Source organism: Pipistrellus hanaki (assembly GCF_964339955.1).
Source record: "Pipistrellus hanaki genome assembly, chromosome: 15".
Classification (NCBI taxonomy): Eukaryota; Metazoa; Chordata; class Mammalia; order Chiroptera; family Vespertilionidae; genus Pipistrellus; species Pipistrellus hanaki.
In genome coordinates, this window is record NC_140517.1 from 15,643,801 (window position 1) to 15,669,512 (window position 25,712).

The window sequence follows — 25,712 nt, forward strand, 5'->3', positions numbered from 1 at the left end:
TCTGAGGCCCCACTCCAGATCTACTAAATCAGGATCTACATTTTAATGTCCCAGCTGATTTCTACACCATCTTATGGTCTGAAAGCAACGATTCAGTCACTCCTGTATGATGCTAAAAGTAACCTAGGTGCTAGGGAAGAATCAGAATCTAGGACCAGTCTTTACAAAACTGAGTATTTTAGTTGAACTACCTTGAGCCCCTATTATCTTCCCCATGCTCCAAGGTGAGGGTCTACCAATGTTCAGTTGCAGAGCAAGCCGTGTGTATAGCGTTTACTCTTATAATAGGTCTATTTGCTTAGCCCAGAATAAGAAGTTTCCTAAATATTTAATTCACACGTTGCATTGAGATAGCTTCTACTAGTCAGGACACATGCCAGGGTTGTGGGCTCGATGATTCTCTCTCATCATTGATGTTTCTGCCTCTCTCTCCCTCTCCTTTCCTCTCTGAAATCGACAAAAATATCTTTTTAAAAGGTAAAATTTTTCTGCAATATCTTTAACTCTGTTTTGAACAGTAGTACAATTGTATACCAGGGTATTTTGATATATCGGATACTGTAGGTTGTAGAGTATGGACTTTGGAATTAGAGGTGGGCTTGGATCCTGGCTTGGCACCATATTCTTCAGTGTGAACTTGGGCAAGGCAGTTACCTCATCAGTAAAAATGGCATGGCAGCTGACCAGCCTCATACAGTTTAGAAATTAAATGTTAGAAGTAATCTATATGAAATTATAAGAATATGTTTTTATTGTTCAGAGGAAGGGAGAGGGTGAGAAAAACATTGATGAGAAACATCCATGGGCTGCCTCCTACACGCCCCTACTGGGGATCTAGCCCCCAGCCTGGCCATGTGCCCTGACCACGAATCCAGTGGGCAGCTTCCTGGTGCATGGGATGAAGCTCAACTGAGCCACACCGGCCAGTCACCTCTGTGAAAATTTTAATACAATATACCTCACACATAAATATTAACTATTGCTTTGCAAAGGCAAGTCAAGGGGCAGATGCGAAATTCAGCTATTACATTACTTCTTCCACAACTATTGTACATCCAAGGAAGTCTGACAAGGACAAAGGGGTGTATCCGTAGGCACATGATATCAGAATCTTTCAGGGCTGCATGCTGTTCTGTAACCACAATGATCAAAACTACATTCTCAAGAGCTGTGACCTGTATCAAACACACGTCACCGTCTCCCCTTATGAACCATGTCAGCTATTAGGACTTTCTATATGGAAACCAAAACGTCAGCCCTCAGGAGTCCGCACCCTACTCCGTCACGTGACGTGCCCCTTTCCTTCTTTTTCCCCCTGCCGTTGCATCAGCCAATTTAGAGCTGCTTTCCCATAAACCCGCTGAGAAGCCCGGTTGATTGGCATACTCGTAACCAATAAAGTCCCGTAGAGGTGAGGCGCGGCGGGGCACTGTCGATCCTCGCGCTCTGATTGGACGGGGCGCTGCGCGTTGCGGCCGGCGGTGGTTTCTGGCTGTGCATCTGCCGGGTGTGCACCTACAGGTATTCGCGGGCCGCTGGCGGTGGGCCGTGGGAGGGAGGAAGGGACGGCGACCTCGGGGGGAGTAGGCAGCCTTGGGGATCTCCCGCGAGGGCGGCAGGCCCGGGGGCCGGGAGCGCAGCGGCCGCAGCGGCTCCTTAGCCAGGCCTCGCCCTGCCTCTGGAGTTGGACCTTGGGCCGGAGCCGGGGTCGGGGCAGCTTCCTTGCGGGCACGACATCTCTTAAGTTTGTATCTCCTAGGGATGAGCGGAACGTTGGGGGTCCAGGGTGACATCTGTATGAACCGTATTAACTGAATGACCTGATAGTGGTCCAAGCCCTATCATGCTCAGCTATTACTTTCTCAGACAGTCTGCGTTTCCTGGTGTGCTTTTAAGTTCAATCAGAGTTTGCTCTTAAAGACTTATTAATACCTAGTCATGGAATTGTTAGCGACCACTATACTAGACGCTGAGGACATAGTACCTGTCACGGAGAAGCAAAGGCCACTCGTGGTTTGCACTGGTTTAGAAATTGCAGCCTGATGGGGAGATGGCTTACACAAGCCATCAAATGCATGGAAACTGAAGGAAGATGCCCGGGGCTTTGAGAATAAAATGAGAATCAGATCGGCCAGAAGAAGGCTTCCTAAAATAAGTCTCTTTGAAATTAAGATATCAAGCATGAGAAATTAGAAAAAATAGATAGTTGACCTGGCAAACGAAGAGCTTGTTGAAACGCCCTTCAAGGCTAGTGTGACTTAGGGTACTCGGGACTCTCCCAGTTCCTGCTAGGAAGTGGAATCTGAGAGCCGCCTTTGTATCCCATACCGCCTGCCAGCTTATTTATATTGAGTAGATGAATGGGTGGTGGTGGTGGTGGTGATACCGTTTTTTAATAGTCCCAGGATTTATTGGGATTATTGTTGTCCATTATAGTGGATTCTTTTACATCATGCTGAGGTTATTTCCGTATATGATTGTCTCCCCATTCTCCTTGGTTTGTAGGACCAAGGTATGCATTCAGTAAGTTGAATGAAGAAGCAAAAATGGAAAGTTCCTGCTTACTCAGGTAGCCCAGGTAGAGGATGAGCAGTGAACATTGCAAAACAGCTAAAATGGTGCCGCTCAGAATTACCACCGTGAATTCATTTTTGTCACCTTTATTGAGATTCATTGAGAGCATGATGAGAAGGGATAAGGAAGAACGTGGTGTGACAGAGTTTCGAGAAACCCCAGCCTTGACACCTTATGGACACAAAGTCCTCATCTGTAGAAATTTCAGTCAGATATTTATTTGGCTCTGTCAACCAGTGTTTCACCATCTTTTTGATCAAAGGGCTTTTGTTTGAATAATGAGTTGATTGAGTTGTGAATAAATCAATTGAAATTTTGGTTAAAACAAAATCTGAAGAGAGTTTCATGTTCACTGTATACAGCCTTAAAAATTTTTTTTAAAATATGTTTTTGTTGATTTTAGAGAGAGGAAGGGAGAGGGGGAGAGAGATAGAAATATCAATGATAATCATCGAGATAGGCTGCCTCCTGCCGACCCCCTACTAGGAATCAAGCCTGCAATTCGGGCATGTGCCCCAACCATGACCTCCTGGTTCATGGATCAACACTCAACCACTGGGCCACAGTGGATGGGCAACATAGAGGTTTTATTTTTATAAATATTTTTTTTTATTGATTTCAGAGAGGAAGGGAGAGGGAGAGAGAGATAGAAACATCAATGATGAGCTGAAACCGGTTTGGCTCAGTGGTAGAGCATCGGTCTGCGGACTGAAAGGTCCTGGGTTCGATTCCGGTCAAGGGCATGTACGTTGGCTGCGGGCACCAGGAGGCGGCTGGTTGATGTTTCTCTCTCATCGACGTTTCTGGCTCTCTATCTCTCTCCCTTCCTCTCTGTAAAAAATCAATTAAAAAAATTAAAAAAAAGAAAAAAAGAAAAAAGAAACATCAATGATGAGAGGAAAATCATTGATCAGTTGCCTCCTGCACCCTCCCCCCTCCCCACTGAGGATTGAGCCCACAACCTGGGCATGTGCCCTTGACTGGAATTGAACCTGGGCCCCTTCAGTCTGTAGGCTGACACTCTATACCCACTGAGCCAAACCAGCTAGGGCAACAGAGATATTTTAGATCAAACCGTTTACCAGTGACCTGCTTTGACTTGGCCTAAGAAGCCAGGGGTCTTATGTAATGCCTACTTATCTCTTAGTTTTTTCCTCATTTTTTTCTTTGGTTATTTTCCGTAGGATTACTTTCAAGATGGACTCAACCCTCACAGCAAGTGAAATTCGGCAGCGATTTATAGATTTCTTCAAGAGAAATGAGCACACCTATGTTCACTCATCTGCTACCATCCCATTGGATGACCCCACTTTGCTCTTTGCCAATGCGGGCATGAACCAGGTAAGGCTTTTTCAAAACCCTTCTTCCTGTCTATTTGTCCATATAGGAGGCAGAGAGAGTGATAAAAACAAAGCGCTCATAGTCCTACAGAATCCCGGATCTGTCACTCACTGTGTGGTCTTGTGGAACTTACTTTAGTCATTGAATAATAATAGTGCTTGCCCTTAGATTGAAGAAAGGAGTACATAAAGCTAATGCATTAAAAATGTTTAGCACAGCCGAACCGGTTTGGCTCAATGGATAGAGCATCGGCTTGGGGACTGAAGGGTCCCGGGTTCGATCCCGGTCAAGGGCATGTACCTTGGTTGCGGGCATAGTATCTCCAGTAGGGGGTGTGCAAGAGGCAGCTGATCGATGACTCTCTTTCATTGATATTTCTAACTCTCTATCTCTCTCCCTTCCTGTCTGTATAAAATCAATAAAATATATTTTAAAAAAATGTTTAGCACAGTATTTGAGTAGGTACTCAAATATTAGCTTTTTAAAAATATATATTTATTGTTTTTTTGTTTTTTACAGAGAGGAAGGGAGAGGGTTAGAGAGTTGGAAACATCCATGAGAGAGAAACATTGATCGCCTGCCTCCTGCATATCCCCTAATGGGGATGTGCCCTCAACCAGGACACATGCCCCTGACCGGACTCGAATTTGGGACTTTTCAGTCCGCAGGCGAATGCTCTGTCCGCTGAGCCAAACTGGTCAGGGCTATTATTTTTAGTTGTGATGAGAAGTCCCGATATCCATAGATAAAACCTGTATGCCTCTTAAGAAAAATGCAACTGAAAGTAAAATTGTCAGGCCATGTCAAAAGAAGAACATGGGTAAGCAGTTACATCCTGTGTTTAGTTTATTAAGTTTTGCCTTTGTTTTCCCCTAAGGAAAAAGCTGTTTTATTACAATCAGAAGCTGGGTTAGCCTTGCTGAGCCCGGAAGAGAGTTGTTAACTGTTGTGATTCTCCTTCATATCTTCATTATCTTTGTTGTTGTTTTTTCCTTTATAAAGCAAGCCAGTTCTTCATGATTCTTTTAAAGCTTTGCTTTCATTCTCATTCTAGGACATGCACAGTTTTATTGGGGTTTTTATAGTCTCTCTCTCTTTTAAATTGATTTCAGAGAGAAAGGGAGAGGGAAAGAGATAGAAACATCAATGATGATGCCTGGCCAGTATAATTTAGTGGTTGAGCCTCATCTATGAACTAGGAAGTCAAGGTTTGGTTCCCAGTCAGGGCACATGCACAGGTTGCAGGCTCCTGGGCATCCAGTGGGGGGTGTGCAGGAGGTAGCTAATCAATGATTTTCTCATTATTGATATTTCTATTTCTCTCTCCATCTCCTTTCCTGTCAGAAATCAATAAAAATATATTTAAAAAGAAGAAGAGACATCATTTTCATTTAAAAAAAATATAATTACTGCCATAGCTGGTTTGGCTCAGTGGATAGAGTGTTGGCCTGTGACCAAAGGGTTCCAGGTTTGATTCCAGTCAAGGGCACATACCTCGGTTGCAGGCTCCTCCCTGGCCTAGACCCTGGTCAGGACACATGTAGCAATCAACAGATTGATATGTTTCTCTCATATCAGTGTTTCTTTCTATCGTTCCTTCTCCCACTCTCTCTAAAAATCAATGGAAAAGTGCCGGGACCGGTTTGGCTCAATGGATAGAGTGTTGGCTTGGGGACTGAAGGGACCAGGTTCGATTCTGGTCAAGGGCATGTATTATACCTTGGTTGCGGGCGCATCCCCGGTAGGGAGTGTGCAAGAGGCAGCTGATTGATGACTCTCTCTCATCGATGTTTCTAACTCTCTATCTCTCTCCCTTCCTCTCTGTACAAAATCAATAAAATATATTTTTAAAAATAAATAAATAAAAAATAAATAAAAATCAATGGAAAAGTATCCTTGGGTGAGAATTTAAAAATATATATATAATTACTAATTATTTCATTTTAATTCATTCAGTTTTACATATTCACAAGTGGCTGGTAGTTACCACATTGGAGAGGTCTAGTGGGAAAAATAAGGCAGAGTTACACATATAACAATGGTGTACCATAGCAAGGTGATACTGTCTCCCTACACATCCAGTCATGTTGATTTTACTCCCTTAATGAAGGTCTCAAATTTTTTTTTTCTTCCTTCTCACCTTTACTATCAAGCCAGTACATCGTTTTATTTTTTAATTTTTAAAAATATATTTTTATTGATTTCAGAGAAGAGAGAGAGAGAAATATCAAGGATAAGAGAGAATCATTGATCAGCTGCTTCTTGCATTCACCCTACTGGGATGGAGCCTATAACCTGAGCATGTGCCCTTGACCGGAATCGAACCTGGCACCCTCAGTCCACAGGCTGACACTCTGTCCACTGAGCCAAACCGGCTAGGGCGCCAGTACATCACTTTTAGAATAAGCTCTTCCAGAAAGATGATATAAACCCTGACTGTCAGATTTGCAAGGAAGCACGTTTCAGCACATCCACCTGTGGCTATTCGCTGAGATCTGGCAGGCCTTTCCCCTGCACACGTCCTGTCACTGGTGGGGACGGTGAGAGAACTAGAATCGGGGAGAAGCTGCTCCAGGATAGGTTGCCTCTGCTGTAGCCTCACAGGGCCACCTGCCTCTGAATAGAGGTTTCTCTATTCCCTGCTAATTAAATCACAAACTGAACAGTTTGTGTGTGCAGTCTTCCTGTCAGTCTGTGGCCACCTATTCTACCTACAGCTCTTTAGAAGTTGAAATGTGCCCTTTTTTTTTTCAGTTCAAACCCATCTTCCTGAACACTATTGATCCGTCTCACCCCATGGCAAAGCTGAGCAGAGCTGCCAATACCCAGAAATGCATCCGGGCTGGGGGCAAACACAACGACCTGGACGACGTGGGCAAGGATGTCTATCATCACACCTTCTTCGAGATGCTGGGCTCCTGGTCTTTTGGAGATTACTTCAAGGTAAGGTCAAAGCAGGACGTCTGTTGGGGTTTTGAGCAAAATAGTCATTACTACTAAGGGAAGCGGATTCTAATTTTGCTTGTTTAGAGTATGAAATATCACATAGGGAATAAATCTTCTAAATGATGATATTTTTAAGACTTCCTTGTGGCAATACTTATAACTTGATGATTATAGTTCACATTTGGATTTCTTGCATAAATCACTAATCAATCCTGAATTCTGTTGAGTTTACTTACTTATTTTTAAAAATATATTTTTATATTTCAGAGAGGAAGGGAGAGAGATAGAAACATCATCGATGAGAGAGAATCATTGATCAGCTGCCTCCTGAACACCGCACATTGGGGATCAAACACGCAACCCAGGCATGTGCCCTGACCAGGAATTGAACCATGATCTCCTAGTTCATAGGTCAATGCTCAACCACTGAACCATGCTGGCCAGGTATCTGCTGAGTATATAATGAAGATATTATCGTTTTCTATCCGCATTCTCAGGATCTGGACTTTTTGTCCTCATACTAGAATAGTAGAATAAACCAAACACTGGCTTATCCATGTTCCACATCTTCCTTTTTGTTCCTTTTCGTAGGAATTGGCATGTAAGATGGCTCTGGAACTTCTCACCCAAGAGTTCGGCATTCCGGTGGAAAGACTTTATGTTACTTACTTTGGTGGGGATGAAGCAGCTGGCTTAGAACCGGACTTGGAGTGCAAACAGATCTGGCAAAACTTGGGGTAAGACTGCAACTCACATTTGAAGGGAATGGAGGAGTAAAGTGATTGGCGCAGAGTAGGCTTTTAGGACTTGGAGTGCATTGCCATTTCCCATGTCACGATGGAAGTGCGATGACTGGGTAATTATTCTTTGGTACGCACATTGTTTCTTAGCAGGTTTGATTGGTCATTCTATTTTATTTTATTTTTTTAAATATATTTTATTGATTTTGTACAGAGAGGAAGGGAGAGAGATAGAGAGTTAGAAACATCAATGAGAGAGAGTCATCGATCAGCTGCCTCTTGCACACCCCCTACTGGGGATATGCCCACAACCAAGGTACATGCCCTTGACCGGAATCGAACCCGGGACCCTTCAGTTCCCAAGCCGACGCTCTATCCATTGAGCCAAACCGATCTCGGCTGGTCATTCTATTTTAGAAAGCCAACATAAAGAGTCATATATATTTTTTTCAATGTATGCATTTAAAGTCATATTTTTAAATTTTTGTATATTTTTAGAAATTGTGCATATAATTCATGTGTTGTAAAAATCCAAACTACATAGAAATGTAAACACAGAAATTAGAATATTTCTAAGATTAACCATTGTTAATAGTTTGCTATCCCATATATACTCTTGCAGGCCTTTTTCATTTCTGTAGCCCTATGTGAATCTTTTTCAACAAAGTGATATTCTTAATATGAAACAGTTTATTTCTTATGGAAATGTAATGGCATCAAACAGGTCTAGGACAGGAAGTTGTTTTTGTTTTTGATTTGGGGATGTGGACTGAGGAGAGGTCAGACCTTGGTTAGGGATGCAGGAGAGGAGTAGAAGAAGTCATCTGGGTTGTTTTTTTGTGTGTGTTTTTTTTAAATATATTTTTTATTGATTTTTTACCGAGAGGAAGGGAGAGAGATAGAGAGCTAGAAATGACGATGAGAGAGAAATGTCAACCAGCTGCCTCTTGCACACCCCCTACCGGGGATGTGCCAGCAACCAATGTACATGCCCTTGACCGGAATCAAACCTGGGACCCTTCAGTCCGCAGACCGATGCTCTATCTCTGAGCCAAACCGGTTTCAGCAGCCGTCTGGGTTTTTAAAAATGTAATGTAATTGTAAAGTAAAATCATGTAGCATAAAAGGTAACATGATAGATGAGCTCTATGTGTCCTGTGCTTTAGACTGAATAGAATCTGTGAAGTGCTGTATCACAAGGAATCTGTGGAGCAATGGGGTGCCCATGGTGTCCTGTAGACAGCTGGGGTGCCCATGGTGTCCTTGTCTCATCTTCCATTTTTGGTTGTTTTGTTGTCTCTTCTTGTTCTTTTTACTGAACTCTGTTCTTTAGTATGTAACTTAAAAAAAAAAAAAAAATACTATGTATGGCCTTAAGCTAATATCTTTTTTTTTTTCCTTTTAAATCCTCATCTGAGAATATTTTTCTTTTTCTTTTTCTTTTTTTTTTTTTTTTTTACATTTTTTTTAAAAATTGATTTCAGAGAAGAAGGGAGAGGGAGAGAGAGATAGAAACATCAATTATGAGAGAGATTCATTTATTGATCGGCAGCCTCCTGCACGCCGCTTACTGCGGATCGAGCTCACAACCCAGACATGTGCCCTTGACTGGAATCAAACCTGGGACCCTTCAGTCTGCAGGCCGACACTCTCCACACTGAGCCAAACCAGCCTATCTTTTTTTAAAAAATATTTTTTTATTGATTTCAGAGAGAGGAAGGGAAAGGGAAAGAGATAGAAACATTGATGATGAGAGAAGCATTGATCGGTCACCTGTGCACTCCCCCTACTGGGAATTGAGCCCACAAACTGGGCATGTGCCCTGACCAGGAATTGAACCTCGACTTCCTGGTTCATGAGCCACACCAGCTGGGCTAGTGTATAACTTTTTAGTAACGTAAGCAATGCTGTCTTTCTTTTTTTCCTTTTTTAACTTTTACTTCAGATATATTATTCCATCCAGCTTCCCCTTGTACTTGGCCTGAAATTCCTACGTGGTTAGACTCTGTAGTACTTGAACATTTTGGGCAGTAACATATGTGAAACTTAAATAATCACCTTGACTTTTTGAGTCCTGTTTTACTTAGCTTTCTCTGTGTCTGTGCTTTGTTTATTAAGTAAGCACAATCTTTTTGGATTGCTTTATTATCCAACAACTTTCAGCAGTTAGCTATTTTTGAAATGTTTTAATCTTATTAGATTCTTTTTGGTATCATTTTAAGGTAAAATGTAGATGACTAAATTGGGGTGTTTAGCGGTAACTTTAATCAGCAGGTTTTTTTGTTTTTTTTTAACACTTCTGTCATATAGTCATTTTTTAAAATGAAGAACCATTTGTTAAGAAAATATTTGCTTAAATTTAGGTGGTATGCAGCATAAATGTTTCCATTTTTAATGTGTTCCTTTCTAGGTGTTATCCGTATCTTAGAATACTTTTATTTAGTCATGTTTGGAGCATAAGTATATTTTGTATTCTATTGTTATCAGTCTTGAGAAGAATCATGTTCTGCCTCTTTAGCAGGGTCTGTATGTAGGCTTGGCATTAGTAATTGCTGGAGAGTGGTCCATCTTTGTAGAAATTTATAAGGATCTCTTTTTACAGTAGATGCAAGTCTGTGCTAAATCCTGTCCGTGGTTATAACGAGGCTTATCCTCCCCACTGTGTGCAGGGTGGATGACGCTAAAATCCTCCCCGGCAACATGAAGGATAACTTCTGGGAGATGGGTGACACAGGCCCATGTGGTCCCTGCAGTGAGATCCACTATGACCGGGTCGGAGGTCGGGATGCTGCACATCTTGTCAACCAGGATGACCCCAACGTGCTGGAGATCTGGAACCTCGTGTTCATCCAATATAACAGGTGGCCATCTATACTGAGATACCCCGTATAACTCTTCCAGGCTTTTCTCATATATCTGTAGCCCCGTGTGCTTCTTTTTCGACAGAGTGGTATTCTTCATATGAAAGTTTATTTCTTAGGGAAATGTAATGGCGTCAAACAGATCCAGGACAAAGGAAGTTTGGGTTTTTGTTTTTATGTCCTTGAGCTGCACAGAGAAAGAGGAATCAGGCAGGTAGCTGTCTTCTCATCCTGGTCTCTGGGGACTGGGGCAGTGCTAAAGCAGGCACTGAAGGCATCATGGCATCGTGTGGCTCACTCTTTTATTTCTCAAGTTTTCCCTCTGATCTCTGGGTCAGAGCTGGGGCTATTCTTTTATAAATGAGTTTTATTCCCCATGATACCTTCTTACCCAAGAATAATTTTTTCCATTGATTTTTTTTTTTTTTTTTTTTTTTTTTTTTGAGAGAGGAAGGGACGGGGAGAAACAGAGAGAGAGAAACATCTATGTAAGAGAGACATATCGATAGGTTGCCTCCCATCCACACCCCAGTTGGGACTGGGGATAGAGCCTGCAACTGAGGTACATGCCCTTGACTGGAATCAAACCCAAGACGCTTCAGTCTGTGGGCCAATGCTCTACTGAGCCAAACCTACTAGGCCTAGACTGTTATTTTATTTTTTATATATTTTATTGATTTTTTCACAGAGGGGAAGAGAGAGGGATAGAGAGCTAAAAACATCGATGAGAGAGAATCATCGACCAGCTGCCTCCTGCACACCCCCCACCGGGGATGTGCCCGCAACCAACACACATGCCCTTGACCGGAATCGAACCTGGGACCTTTCAGTCCGCAGGCCGACACTCTATCCACTGAGCCAAACCGGTCTCGACTATTTTATTTTTTTTAAAATATATTTTATTGATTTTCTACAGAGAGGAAGAGAGAGGGATAGAGAGTTAGAAACATTGATGAGAGAGAGTCATCGATCAGCTGCCTCCCCCACACCCCATACTGGGGATGTGCCCGCAACCAAGGTACATGCCCCTGACCGGAATCGAACCTGGGACCCTTCAGTTTGCAGGCGGACGCTCTATCCACTGAGCCAAACCGGTTCCGGCTAGACTTATTTTAAAGCTTAATTTTTTTTGAAACTTTGCCTCCCTTCTAAATGAACCCCAGAATACTTCTTACCTTTCTCCCTTCACTCCCCTCCTCCCACCAAGTCAGGCAAGGTCAAATGACAAGTCCTGATCTGCAAGCTGCTGTGTAAATGAGTTTTAATTGACACAGAGAGGTCTGAGTCCTCGTTTCACCTTCCCTTTTCTCTTATCATGCAGGGAAACCGATGGAACTCTGAAACCTCTTCCTAAGAAAAGTATTGACACAGGGATGGGCCTGGAGCGACTGGTGTCTGTGCTGCAGAATAAGATGTCCAACTACGACACTGACCTCTTTGTCCCTTACTTTGAAGCCATTCAGAAGGTACTGGCCCTTTTGCAAACACTGCCAGCTTGTGTGGAAGTTTTCAGGTGGGGCTCTTAGCAGTGCTGTCTAAAGTAGAATAACCAGATGCTTTGCCAGCTGATGGTCCTTTGACCCTCTGCCATCTTTACTGCTAATAACACAAGGTTCTGGGCACAAGGCACTATAATGTGTGGAGAGCAAGGGGCTGGCTGAAGGCTCTCTAGCCCCATTGCTCTCCCCTTTCTTGGCAAGATGATTGTTCTTCCTCCGAATGCCCCTCAGTCCTCTCGGAACCTTTTAGGGCAAGGCAAGGCCAGAAAGGCTGTTTCCTCATGTGCTGCCTCCTGGATTTTATCTGTAGGGCACAGGTGCCCGGCCATACACTGGGAAAGTTGGTGCTGACGATGCTGATGGGATTGACATGGCCTACCGGGTGCTGGCTGACCATGCTCGGACCATCACTGTGGCTCTAGCCGATGGCGGCCGACCTGACAACACAGGGCGGGGGTACGTTACACTTGGGGCCATGCTAGGACTCCGTGGAACTTAAAGCTATGTTTTGTTATTGTTTCTTTGTCTTCTAGGTAATTGGAGGGAAGCTTTATTTGTTAAGGGATGAACTGAGTTTCAGATCACAGTAAAGAGTTGTCGCTTTATTAATTCTTTGCATAAGTACAGAGGATATGGATTGATAGAATATTGGCAGCAGTGGGGTAGGGGTAGGTCTTGACTAGCTCCAGGCAACTTCTTTACTGACAGGCAGGGCCTGGGATGGGGGAATCATGTCCACCATTTGGTCTGTACTTGCCTCCATCTCTGGGGGCAGGAAAACAAACTACGATTACCCCAGGTCATCCTTGATGCATATTTGTGGATATGTTACTGAGTTTTGTGTTGAAATTCATGTTAATGACCTTGGGGAATGCAAAGAGAAGCAATCATAGGATAAAAGAAAGTCCTTGAAAGAGAAAGACAAGAAGTTGGTCATCTTGCTTTGGATCGAATTCCAAAGAACTTCTACAAAATATTCAGCTGGGAACTTACCTAACGGAGGACTGGGTTCTGCCTCTTATAGGTATGTGTTGAGACGGATTCTCCGCCGGGCAGTGCGATACTCCCATGAGAAACTCAATGCCAGCAAGGGTTTCTTTGCTACATTAGTAGACGTTGTCGTCCAGTCCCTGGTATGTCTATTTCCCTGTTTGCTTCTTCTATACAAAGCACATACCTTGAGGGGGCTTGGGAGGGAGGGAGCATACTGTTAATGAGCTTTTTTAGAGGGGGTCCTGGAATAGTCCCTGGCTTCACTGGGTCCTCATTTGTTTCCCCTCTGCCAGGGAGATGCATTTCCTGAACTAAAGAAGGACCCAGATATGGTGAAGGACATCATTAATGAAGAGGAAGTGCAGTTTCTCAAGACTCTCAGCAGAGGGCGTCGCATCCTGGACAGGAAAATTCAGAGCCTGGGAGACAGCAAGACCATTCCCGGTGAGGACCAGTTTAGTTTTTTCCTTTCTCCAACTAGGCTGTTTCATCTTCCTGGAAGAGGCAAGCTCTTTTTTTACAAACTGACAGGGGACTCCCATGCCTCCAGAGGCTGAGCATAGCTTGGTTAGAAGCTTTTAAAATTATAAAATACATTATTATGGTAAAGTATTCAAACAACATAAATATAAAAGTGAAAATCCTTTCCCCAAACATATTTCTCAAAAGTTACAGCTCTTAAGAGCTGGATGTATACAAATGTGTGTGTGTGTGTGTTTTCCAGCAAAAATGGGAACAGATAATTCTGGTTTTTGAAAATTGCTTTATTTTTTTACCAGACAGTACAAATTCATTCTGAAAGTTTTTTTTCTTTTTGAAATCCTATATAATAAAGAGGTAATATGCAAATTGACTGTCATGCCCTCACAAGATGGCTGCCTACAACCAGGCTGATAGAGGGGTTAGTGAGGGACGACCAAATGACTGAACAAGAAGGTTGCATGGGATGACCAGGTCGGCAGGGGAGTTAATGAGGGACGACCAAACGACTGAACAGCAGGCTGTGTGGGGTGACCAGGTTGGCAGGGGTGACCAAACTACATGGGGTGACCAGGCGGGGGGAGGAGGGGAGTAAGTGGTGACTGGCTTGGGGGGGTACAGTTAGGGGCAACCAGGCCAGCAGGGGAAGCAGTTAGGGGTGATCAGGCTGGCATGCAGAGGTAGTGAGGGGCAATCAGGTCGGCAGGGGGGGCAGTTAGGAGTGACCAGGCAGGCAGACAGATGAACAATTAAGAGCCAGTAGTCTAGGATTGTGAGAGGGATGTCCTACTGCCAGTTTAGGCTCTATCCCTAGGATGGGGCCTAAACTGGCAGTCAGACATCCCCCAAATGGTCCCGGATTGGAGAGGGTGCAGGCTGGGCTGAAGGGACCCACCCCCCCCCCCAGTGCATGAATTTTGTGCACTGGGCCTCTAGTATAATATAATTTACAAGGGGAAAGGCTGATGAATTTCACAAACTGAACACACTTGTTTAGATTAAGAAACAGAACTTCCCTAGAGACCTCTCGTGCTTCCTCCAAGTCATTTCCAAAAGATTTGATGGCTTTTGTGACAAGTGCATAGCCCCAATACTCACCTCATCTCTTTAATCCCTGGTCACTGTCAGTGTCCTCCTGGAAAGGGCCTGGGGGCTAAAGGCAGGGGCCATCCACAGTACTTGACACATTCCTTTGTGCTGTACAGGGGACACTGCGTGGCTTCTCTATGACACCTATGGCTTTCCCGTGGATCTCACTGGTCTGATTGCTGAAGAGAAGGGCCTGCTGGTAGATATGGACGGCTTTGAAGAGGAGAGGAAACTGGCCCAGGTAAAGAATTTGGGGAGTGAGCAGGAGAACTAACACCCACCAAGGCAGGACTTGGCTGCAAAGCAAGCAAGAGTTTCCTTTCATTAAAGTCTTTGAAATCCCGTTTTCCCTAGACCGGTGGGTCTCAGCTGGGGGCATTTTGGCACCCCAGGGGGCAGTTGGCAATAATGTCTGAACATATTTTTGGTTTACACAACAGGGGGCATGCTACTCGCATCTAGTGGATGGAAACCAGAGGTGCTGCTCACACCCTACAGTGCACAGGGCGGCCCCACAACAAAGAATTACCTGCTGAGATTCAAAACCCTGATCTACAGTTTTACATTGGACACAGTTGAGCAGTTTGGAGTTCTACATTAGGATAACTATGCTTGCTTCTCTTACTGGCAGCTGAAATCACAGGGCAAGGGAGCTGGAGGGGAAGACCACATTATGCTGGACATCTATGCTATTGAAGAGCTTCGGGGAAAGAGTCTGGAGGCAACAGATGATTCTCCAAAGTACAGTTACCGTTCGGACTCCAGTGGGAGCTACGGTATGTTACTGAGCTCGTTTGGGCATTTGCAAGAGACACCTGGGGTGCCTGTGGTAGCTTCTCCATCAGTGCAGTAAGGTCATGCTGTGTAATTTCGTACTCTTTTGAAGTAATTCTAGATCCATAGGGAGTGTTTTGTTTTTAAGTTTACAGGGTGATTCCTTATACTCTTCACCCAGTTGCCTGTCATTGTAACATCGGATAGGAAAACAGGAAATGGACATTATATGATTCACAGTGGCTGTTGAAGTTTGCATTGGGGATAGTAATATTCTAAGATATGAAAAATCAAAAAGGCACTATACGTTCTTCCCCCTTTTGCTCCAGCAGAGATATCTAAATCTACCCAAGCAAGCTCACAAAAGAGTATATTCTTTGTGAATTGACCTTGAAGTAGGGAATTTATTACTGCTATTAAAGAACTCCTAATCACATTCACCACATTTCTGCTCAGTAGCTGAGTTAGGGTGACCAGCTGCCCCAGTTTCCCCAGAACTGCCTCAGTGCTGACACTGAAAGTCTCGCATCCCAGGAAACCCTTGGGTCCAAGCAAACCAGGACAGTTTGGACGCCCTCTGAGTGCTGCATTTTCTGGTCTGGAGCCAGTGTGTTAAGCCTTTTCATGGAGTCTAGTGGAGCTTGCTTTCAAACAAAATTATATAATTAGGCCCTTTGAGAAATAGAATGCAGCAAAAGCCTGGTAAGAATGTGTGACCGAAGTCATTGACCCCGTCCCCCTCCTCTGCAGCGTTTGAGAGCGCCGTGGCCACAGTGATGGCTCTGCGCAGGGATAAGATGTTCGTGGAGGAGGTGTCCACGGGCCAGGAGTGTGGAGTGGTGCTGGACAAGACCTGCTTCTATGCCGAGCAAGGAGGGCAGATCTACGACGAAGGCTACCTGGTGAAGGTCGATGACAGCAGTGAAGATGTGAGCCAACACGCATGCTTCATTGTTAGCCAGAGCGGGGGTCTGACAAAGGGCAGGCCTGGTCTGGGGCAGCTTTGCTGGCCTTGGGGAGCAGACCCAGAGTTTTGGGTTGTGTTCCAGTCTGCAATTCTGAAGCTGAGGGAGCTGCCTTCTGCTCCATGTTGCTGTCTTAGCCATTAGGTCCCCTTGTAGCAGGGTCCTTGCAGCCAGATGCATGGGTTGATCCTCAGTTTCTCTGTGCTTTCCTCATAAATAGGGAGAGGCAGCTCTCGGAGGGGCAGCATCCTTGTCAGAGTCTCAGCCTTTAGCTCTGCCACTGCTGACTGTGGTCTTGGATGAGTGACCTAGTCAAATATGTGTCCATATATAAGATGGCCTGTGCACATAATGTAAATATGTACATAATGGTGCATGTGTATGTATAGATAATAAACATGTCGCATTAATGGTGTATAAGTATATACATGCATGCCAGTGAAGAATGTCTTAGAGAATGTGTGTATGTGTAATTTGTATCTGTAAAGAGAATTTATATACATTTGTTGGTTTATTTATTGGTCTCCTCCTTGACTGCCTTCAGAAAACTGAGTTTACAGTGAAGAACACTCAAGTGCGAGGAGGGTATGTGCTACACATAGGAACGATCTACGGCAACCTGAAAGTGGGAGATCAGGTCCGACTGTTTATTGATGAGGTGAGTTGAATTATATTGGTCAGCATTGAATCTGGTTAATATTCACCTCTTTTTTTTTTTTTTTTTTTTTTTAATTTTAACATTGCTTTTAGAAAGAGACACAGAGAAACATCGCTTTGTTGTTCCACTTATTTCTGCATCGATTGGTTGTTTCTTATATGTGCCCTGACCAGGGATTGAACCTGCAACCTTAGCATTTTGGGATCATGCTCTAACCTGAGGTACCTGGCCAGAGCATTTTTTAAAAATTTTTATTCAGCTTTGTTGAGGTATAATTGACATGTAAAATTAATTATAAGGAATTTTAAAGTTCAGTCATATGCCACTTAACAATAGAGATATATTCTGGGAAATGCGTCGTTAGGTGATTTCGTCATTATGCAAACAGCATAGAGTGCACTTACACAAGCCTAGATGTTATGGCCTCCTACGCACTAGGCTGCATGGTATATCACCGTTGTACATGTGGCCTGTCATTGACTGAAACATCGTTGTGCAGCATGTGACTGTACATCACAGTGATTTGGTGTATTTACTATTCACCTCCTCCAATAAATTGGTCCATAATTGTAAGGGATGAATCTGAGAGTTAAATTTATATATATGCTCCCATGTCAGACCACAGTGATTTCCATTGTGATCCTATAGACTTGTTTTCATGAATTGCCTTTCTCCAGGTTAACTTCAAATACTTCTTCAGGACCCAAAGATCCTGTATTAATTAAGAAATAGATTTTAGCCCTGGCATGTACCTGAGTTGCAGCTTCCATCCCCAGCCCCAGTTTGGGCTCATGCAAGAAGCAACCAATCAATTCTCATTCCTCCCTCTCTCTCTCTGTCTTCCCTTCTTCCTAAAAATCAATGGGAAAAAATATTCATTGGATAACGATTAACAACAAAGAAATAGATTCTATTGTATGTGACGAAGCTCCAAAATAACAGTAACGTTTATTTATTTATTTATTTTTATATATTTTTATTGATTTTGTACAGAGAGGAAGGGAGAGAGATAGAGAGCTAGAAGCATCGATGAGAGAGAGTCATCGATCAGCTGCCTCTTGCACACCCCCTACTGGGGATATGCCCGCAACCAAGGTACATGCCCTCGACCGGAATCGAACTCGGGTCCCTTCAGTCCCCAAGCCGACGCTCTATCCATTGAGCCAAACCGGTTTCGGCCAAAATAACAGTAACTTTAAATAAGATAGAAATGTGCTTCCCACCTAAAAGTCCAGGCATAGAGGCTGTGCCCCACAAAGTTATTGGGCCCAGCTTTTCCTTGCTTGTTGCTTTGCCATCATTCCTGGGGTGTTGCCCTTGATTTCATGGTCCACAAAGGTAGCCATCAGATAGATATTCTAGGTCTGGGATCGGCACTGTTTTGGAAAGGGCCAGATGGTAAATACTTTTGGCATTTTGGGACATAACAATCTCTATCACAACTGCTCAACTCTCATTGTGGCACAAAAGCACCATAGATGATATGTGCACATATGAGTGTGGCTGAATTCATAAACCTCTTTATAAAAATGGTGACAGCCAGATGTGGCTCACAGGCCATGGTTTACCAGCTCCTGTTCTAGGCAGTGGGATAGCATGCCCTTTCCCGTAAGGGTATGCTTACAGCTCATTGACTGGAACTTATCACATGGCTACACTTAGCTGCAAGAGAAGCTAGGCTGTGTAGTCTTTATTCTAGGCAGCCATGTGTCCAGCTAAAAATTACAGTACTTGGGAAGATGGGGATGGCAAGTATTGGGGGACAACCAGCAGTCTGCTGCAGATCCCTCCACCAGCCGCCTCTCCTTACAGCCCCGACGGAGACCTGTCATGAGCAACCACACAGCCACCCACATTCTGAACTTCGCCCTGCGCTCCGTGCTTGGGGAAGCTGACCAGAGGGGCTCCCTGGTTGCCCCTGACCGCCTTCGGTTTGACTTCACCGCCAAGGGAGCCATGTCCACCCAACAAATCAAGAAGGCTGAGCAGATTGTTAACGAGATGATTGAGGCCGCCAAGGTAGGCTGGATAGTGTGTAAGCTCTTGGGGCATGAACATCACTCCTTGCTGCACCCTCACTTTCTGTCCACAGAGTGTCAACCCACATGCTCTCGCTCCATCGTATCATATTCTGTCCTGCACACAGATTTGCTTAAAGCAGTGATTCTCAGACTGTGCTCAGTGGGGGCAGTGCCGGTGCTCAGCAGAGGGTCTGAGGGCCTCTGGGGAGCGGCAGAGAGAGGTCCTGCTCCACTCCCTGTTTAGGACAACCAGAGCCCTTCTAGGTATGTCTGCTTTACATAAAGCACAGCCATGTAAGATTTGGTTCACAGTCTAACAAAACATTCTTGGGAATTTCTATTTTGATTTCCTCGACTATACATAGTACCTTCTTTCAGGAGGCTGTGGCACATGAGGGGCAGAGCCAGGATTAGACACCCCAAGCCCTGCCTGCAGGACCACACTCGCTTTAGTGCTCCCTGCTAATCTCCAGGACCTTTCCCAACCTCTGTTCTGTCTTCTTTCCCCGCAGCCCGTCTATACCCAGGATTGTCCCCTGGCAGCAGCGAAAGCCATCCAGGGCCTGCGCGCTGTGTTTGATGAAACCTATCCTGACCCTGTGCGAGTCGTCTCCATTGGGGTCCCAGTGTCCAAGCTGCTAGACGACCCCTCTGGTCCTGCTGGCTCACTCACTTCTGTTGAGTTCTGTGGGGGAACGTGAGTACCTCAGGGGGAGCTGTAGTGGGGCCCGTGGCATTTCCCCTAGTGGATGTAGGTCCTAGACCGGCTCTCGTTCATCTAAGGTTTAAACAAAGCCCCAGAAGCGCAGTTGGCAGACAGCATTCCCAGGAGTCTCACGTCGCAGTGTGTGTGATTCCCCGGGTTGTGATGAAGTGTTCTTCTAAGAGGAGGAAGCACTCCCCACACTCTGTGTGCTCTTGTTCCTGTGCTGATCCCATAGAGCTGGGATTCGTGGCCTGTGAATTCAGGATTCAGCAAGGCCTTAGAGTGCTCATCCAGCCCCTGGTCTGGTCCCAGCCCCTTTCCCTTCCTGGGGCCTCACTTAACTCCCTTTGCTGCTTGAACAGCATCTGAGCTATTAATCTCATTGTCCCAGAGCCCGAGTCAGACCCCTTGGTAGGCCCAGCTCAATTTGGCTTGGGATAGCCACTTATTTCCGCCAACTTGAATCCCTCCATAGCACTTGGTACCTCCCTGGGGTCTTCCGGGATGTTCCTGCTTCTGAAGGAAGCTTGGTGAAGCATTCTTGGGGCCTTTCAGGGCCCATCCAGGGCCTTCTGCAGGCCCCAGGCAGGCAGAGAGCAGGAGAGCATGTAGAGGGTGAGGGAGTATATGGGGACCAGGCTCCAGGCCTAATTTTGCCCTGACACTTTGCATAGAACTCTTTAGAGCACAGAAGCAGCTTTCAAAGACTCTATGCCTCACAGGATGACTGAGAGATAGTGAGAATTTGAGGTTCTCGGAGCAACAGGGAACAAAACCTGTTTGTTTAAAGGGTTGTAGGATTTTAAATTAATCTCCAATATTCTCAACTAATGAACTGGGATAGAAAAATATAGCTTATGTTCCACTAGAGAGAACCAAAAACATGAATGAATGTAGAGTCCACCAGCAGTTATATGATATTGGGTATTAAGGACTACAGTTTCATTTGATCTCATTTGATTTTCCTAACAGCCCTGTGAGGGAGCATAACACCTATTCATACATGAGAAAACAGGCTCAGAAACATGGCGTCTAGCTTAATGTCACAAAGCTCAGCTCCTTCCTGGCCAAGCTGGATGCTGCAGCCTGGCTGCAGGGCCAAGGGCTTCGGGGGTGCTATGGGGACCAGGGCACCTGGGCTTCCTCATAACCACGGGCTTTGTGTTCTGCCATCAGTCACCTGCAGAACTCGAGTCACGCGGGAGCTTTTGTGATTGTGAGTGAAGAAGCGATTGCCAAGGGCATCCGGAGGATCGTGGCTGTCACAGGCGCTGAAGCCCAGAAGGTGAGGAGATTGGGCTGGTTTGTGGCTTAATTCAGCAAGGCAAGAGGAGCTTAATCTTCAGGTCCACAGATGGTTATGTGGCTGCTGCAGTCAGCAGCAGAAATACCTGGCAGAAGTAAGCCACCAGAGCAGAAGGCTTTACAGCTTAATCTTACTTTTCATCTGTACAATACATGCAGTCCTGCCTTGTACCCAGTAATATCTGTGTCTAGGAAGGTTAGCCATAGTTTTGCTGTGACTTCCAGTGTCCCCAGCACTTACTCACGTTGCCCTGGGGGTACGTGCCCAGTTTGAGACGGGAATGGTTGTGTGTGGTGGGGACTGGCTTGTGCCTGATGTGTGCTGAAGCCTCGAACCTGAGCTAGTGCATCCTTTCCGCTGGCATGTGAGGAAGGTGCTCTTCTTTGGGTCAAGAGGCTGCAAACACCTGCTCCCTGAAGGAGGAGAAACTTCTGGTGTCTTAGGGATGTGCTGTTCCATTGCCCGCCATCAGCGATGGCCACAGCTGTTTATAGACAGAATAGTGAAGCTGAAAGGTATCTGGAGTTACAGCTCTGATTGTCCCCTCCCAGGCCCTCAGGAAAGCAGAGAGCTTGAAGAAGTCTCTCTCTGTCATGGAGGCCAAAGTGAAGGCCCAGACTTCGCCCAACAAGGACGTGCAGAGGGAGATCGCTGACCTTGGAGAGGTAGGTGGCTTCCCGCTCTTCAGAACCTGCTCAGTGCTGGATCCTAGGCCTGGTGATCAGACACACACTGTTCCTAAACCCTCAAGTCTTGGTTCTCAGTGCAGCGGGCCTTTGGACTGATTCTGTTGTCACACAGCCTTGCAATAGGGAGTCTATATGGATCCCGGAACCTGCCTGCAGCCCATTGCCAGGAGCAGGGGGCCCGTCCCAAGCATGTGCACACTGGTGTGGAGGGAGTTTGGGGAGGAGCTGTGGGTGCCCGGTTTCCAGGCCTTCCGGTGTTTGTTAATATTCAGGGACTTCCAGTAAGCCCTTCTCAGGCTGTGTTCACCGCTTGGTAGGGACGAGGTCGTACAGGGCTCCCATCTCTTTATTCTGCCTTTCTCACCAGTCCTGCTTGTTAAAGCTGCTGTAGTTAACCCTGGCTGGTGTGGCTCAGTAAACTGAAGGGTCTCCGGTTCCATTCCATGTCAAGGGCACGTAACCTGGTTGCAGGTTTGATCCCCAGCCTGGTCAAGGCAGCTGCTGAAGGCAACCAATTGATGTCTCTCTCTCATTGATATTTTCCTCTCTCTCTCTTGCTCCCCTCCTCCACATCCCTCTTCCCTTCCACTATCTCAGAAAGTCAATGGAAAAAATATCCTCTGGTGAGGATTAACAAAACAATGAAGTGCTGTAGTTATTCATAAGTGACTGACCTCAAGACCGATGAGATACCATTTTTTTGTTTTCTCTTTCCTTCTGGACACTAATCAGGGCGGACTTCAGTGTTCAAAGCTAGAAGAGTGGGTGGGCTGGGCTGGATCCTCACATCCCCGCTCCTGTGGTTCATAGCTGAGTGGTCTTCCGGTTCTGGTTCCAGGCCCTGGCCACTGCAGTCATCCCCCAGTGGCAGAAGGATGAGTTCCGGGAGACTCTCAAATCCCTGAAGAAGATCATGGATGACCTAGACCGGGCCAGCAAAGCTGATGTCCAGAAACGAGTGAGTCCTGGCAGTGCTGGTGGCTGGAAGGGAACCGACAGGAATTACCCAGAACAGACCCCTGTCTGGGTGTCAGTCTGGGCCTTGGACCTGAAACCTCTCTTACGGACCTTCCTCCCTTGTAGGTGCTGGAGAAGACAAAGCAGCTCATTGATAGCAACCCCAACCAGCCCCTTGTCATCCTGGAGATGGAGAGCGGCGCGTCCGCCAAGGCAAACGGGGGCTCCAGGGGCGGGGCTCAGGGGCTGGGTCTCCAGGCATTGCTTGGTGCCTATCCGCTGCTTGTCTCCTCTGGGGGCTCACCAACTTTCTGGTGGCTGCAGACTGAGTTTTGTGGCTCAGAGTGGAGTGGTCATCTGAAGGCCCACTCTCTCTGGATTGAGGTTAGGCTAAGCCATGGAGAGATGTGGTGGCTGGCGAGCTGTGGCTCTTGGAGATGGGAGGCAAACCTTAGAGAGTCCGAGGGTGGCCAGGCCCTGTGCTTGGTCCTTCTCCATGCAGGCTCCTAGGACCAGCACCTGCTCTAGGAAGGAGAGGGGAGGTGGGCAGGGAAAGCTCCGAGAACTGAGCTCTGCAAACTCGCTGCACTTATGGGGAGCCTGGCCCCTTCCCCAGGGCCGTGGCCTGACGCCAGGTTCTCCCGCAGGCCCTGAACGAAGCCTTGAAGCTCTTCAAGACGCATTCCCCACAGACGTCCGCCATGCTCTTCACAGTGGATAATGAGGCTGGCAAGATCACATGCTTGTGTCAAGTCCCTCAGGTCAGAATACCCTGCAGCCCTACGCCAGTGGGTGCCTGTAGCTTTTCTGAGGGAGCTCAGTTCTTACGGTTGTTTGCCCAACCCCCAAGTGTGTTTGTGCAAACCCCATTGGAAATGGTCCTTCTCTCTTAAAAAAAATTGATTTTAAAGACAGGAAGGAAGGGTGAGGGAGAAAGGAAAGGAGGGAGGGACATCAATTATCTGCCTCCCAAACATATCCCAACTGGGAACTGAACCCACAACCTGGGTATGTGCCCTGGCCAGGAATCGAACCTGCCACCTTTTGGTGCGCGGGAAGACACTCCAACCAACTGAGCCACACTGACCACGGCAAAGAAATAGCCCTTCTCCTGCCTTCCTGTTAGTCCCCTCCAGCATCCCTTACCCTCAGGCCCTCTCCTTGGTGGATTTGTTTAACTGTGCTGGCTGATTCCTGGTTTTATCATTCAGTATATCTTGTCTTAACCAGGTACAGCTGTAGGGTCTGCCTCAGCCCCCGGCAATATCACCCAGGGCAGGAGTGGGTGTCTGTGGTCCCCCATCCTTTTTCTTTCCCTCCCCTCTCAGTGCCTCCCTCAGTTCCATCCTCTTTCCTGACTCCCACTTCTCCTTCCTGTCTTCCAGAATGCAGCCAACCGGGGCCTGAAAGCCAGTGAGTGGGTGCAGCAGGTGTCAGGCCTGATGGATGGCAAAGGTGGTGGCAAAGATGTGTCTGCTCAGGCCACAGGCAAGAATGTGGGCTGCCTGCAGGAGGCGCTGCAGCTGGCCACTTCCTTTGCCCAGCTCCGCCTGGGAGATGTGAAGAATTGAGGGGAGGGGTGGCTTCCCCTTGGAAGCGTCTCCCCCACACCCAGATATATCCGCCAACCAGGAGATCTCCACCTGCCACACGGACACTGGAATCTTGGGACCTTTAAATAGCCCCACTTCTCCTCCTAACTCAGCAGTAACTGGAACTCACTTAGGCGCCCATGTTACATTTCTGCTGGAGCCCTACACCTCAGCACCATCTGTGTAGAACCACTATCCCAGTATTGCTACTTACCATTGTCATGCTTATGTCTTTAGACAGTTCTCTGCAGACCCGAGGCTCTAGGTCTGCGGGAAGGAACCATTTTTGCTGCAGAGAATAAAAGGACCATGTGCAATACTCGATATCCTGAGATTTCTATCACTATCCATCCTCCCACCACCACCACCACCTATAGGTGCCCCTGTGTGACAGCCGGTGGCTCCGAGTGAAGACTAAATACTGTGGTTCTGGCTGCAGTCCATACAGCATCCAGCCCCAGACCCCTGGATTTTGGGAATGGCCCCCCAGGATTGCCTCACGATGTTTGTGGAGGTGGCCCCCAGGATGGAGCAGGAGTGAGATGGAAAGGCGTGAACCACCAGAAGATCCACAGAGATCCTGGGAGCAGAGAGAAGCTCCTTTTGTGGAGCCTCTCGTGGGAGAACTTCCCCATTTCTTGGCCTGTGTCCCTCTTCCCTTCCCCTTTGGGATGTCCCCTGAGACAGGAGGTATTTAGGGCACATCAGTTGCCTCCCCCAACTCCTTTGCCCCATCATTCCTGTTTCCTTAACTCAAAGATGGAGAGTGAGCATGGACACCCTACCTGGCCCTGAACCACTTCACCCAAGCCTGATGCAGACAGTTGGGTTTGGAAACGTGTGCTGGTAGGTTAAGTGTCCTGCTGACCTACACTGGCTTCAGCTGGTTTCCTGTCCTCTGGGCACAGCAGGCTGGCTGACACGGAGGGAGGGGGAAAGGCAGGTCTGCGCTGTCACAGTAGGAGAAGGGTGCCAAAACCCTGGATCCAAGCACATGCTGGGCATACAAAGCTTCACAATCCAGGGCAGCAGAGATAATTCCAACAAGTGCCAGCCAGGGTACAGGAGTGAGCAAGACAAAAAGTCATTGCCCTCTTGGGTAAGGCAGTGGGGAATACATAAAACAGTCACACAAGTAAGTGTAGAATTAAAATAAATACAATCTTGCCCTGCTTGGTGTGGCTCTGGCTAACATCAACTCATGAGCCAGGCCACAGATTCCCAATCAGGGTACATGCCCGGGCGTGGGCTTGGTCCCCGGCAGGGGGCGTGCAGGAGGGAGCCAATCAGTGATTCTCATCATTGATGTTTCCATCTCTCTCCCTCTCTGAAATGAATAAAAATATATTTTAAAACATTAAATAAACACACTCTTCACAAGTGAAAGGAAGAAGACACGTGCCCTGGGATTGCCCTGGTCCAGGAAGCTAGAAGTCAGCCGGCGAGCTCAGGTCCCACCTTTGCAGGCCTGCCAGGGGAGCCCACCCTGGGAGCCTTTCACCGCCTTTGCGGCGGGCCCGG

General features: G+C 46.4%; 1 protein-coding gene across 1 annotated transcript; it reads left to right on the forward strand.

The window, feature by feature from the left end:
- The first annotated feature begins 1,419 nt into the window (after positions 1 to 1,419).
- On the forward strand, positions 1,420 to 24,510 carry AARS1 (alanyl-tRNA synthetase 1). Its single transcript, XM_084906694.1, has 21 exons — positions 1,420 to 1,521; positions 3,759 to 3,915; positions 6,670 to 6,858; positions 7,453 to 7,598; positions 10,271 to 10,462; positions 11,784 to 11,928; positions 12,272 to 12,417; positions 12,986 to 13,094; positions 13,248 to 13,398; positions 14,640 to 14,764; positions 15,155 to 15,299; positions 16,048 to 16,226; positions 16,807 to 16,920; positions 18,733 to 18,939; positions 19,454 to 19,638; positions 20,824 to 20,932; positions 21,505 to 21,618; positions 22,481 to 22,600; positions 22,726 to 22,812; positions 23,247 to 23,360; positions 23,985 to 24,510. The coding sequence occupies exons 2-21, from the start codon at positions 3,772 to 3,774 to the stop codon at positions 24,168 to 24,170; spliced, it is 2,907 nt and encodes a 968-aa protein (XP_084762820.1). The 5' UTR covers positions 1,420 to 1,521; positions 3,759 to 3,771; the 3' UTR covers positions 24,171 to 24,510.
- Positions 24,511 to 25,712: the final 1,202 nt, after the last annotated feature.

What these genes read in the sequence shown, in the direction of transcription:
- AARS1 (XM_084906694.1), top strand. Translation starts at nt 3,772, where the DNA reads ATGGACTCAACCCTCACAGCAAGTGAAATTCGGCAGCGATTTATAGAT. An exon ending in CCTGACAACACAGGGCGGGG is followed by an intron (nt 12,418 to 12,985) that starts GTACGTTACACT and finishes TGCCTCTTATAG; the next exon opens with GTATGTGTTGAGACGGATTC. An exon ending in AGACAGCAAGACCATTCCCG is followed by an intron (nt 13,399 to 14,639) that starts GTGAGGACCAGT and finishes TGTGCTGTACAG; the next exon opens with GGGACACTGCGTGGCTTCTC.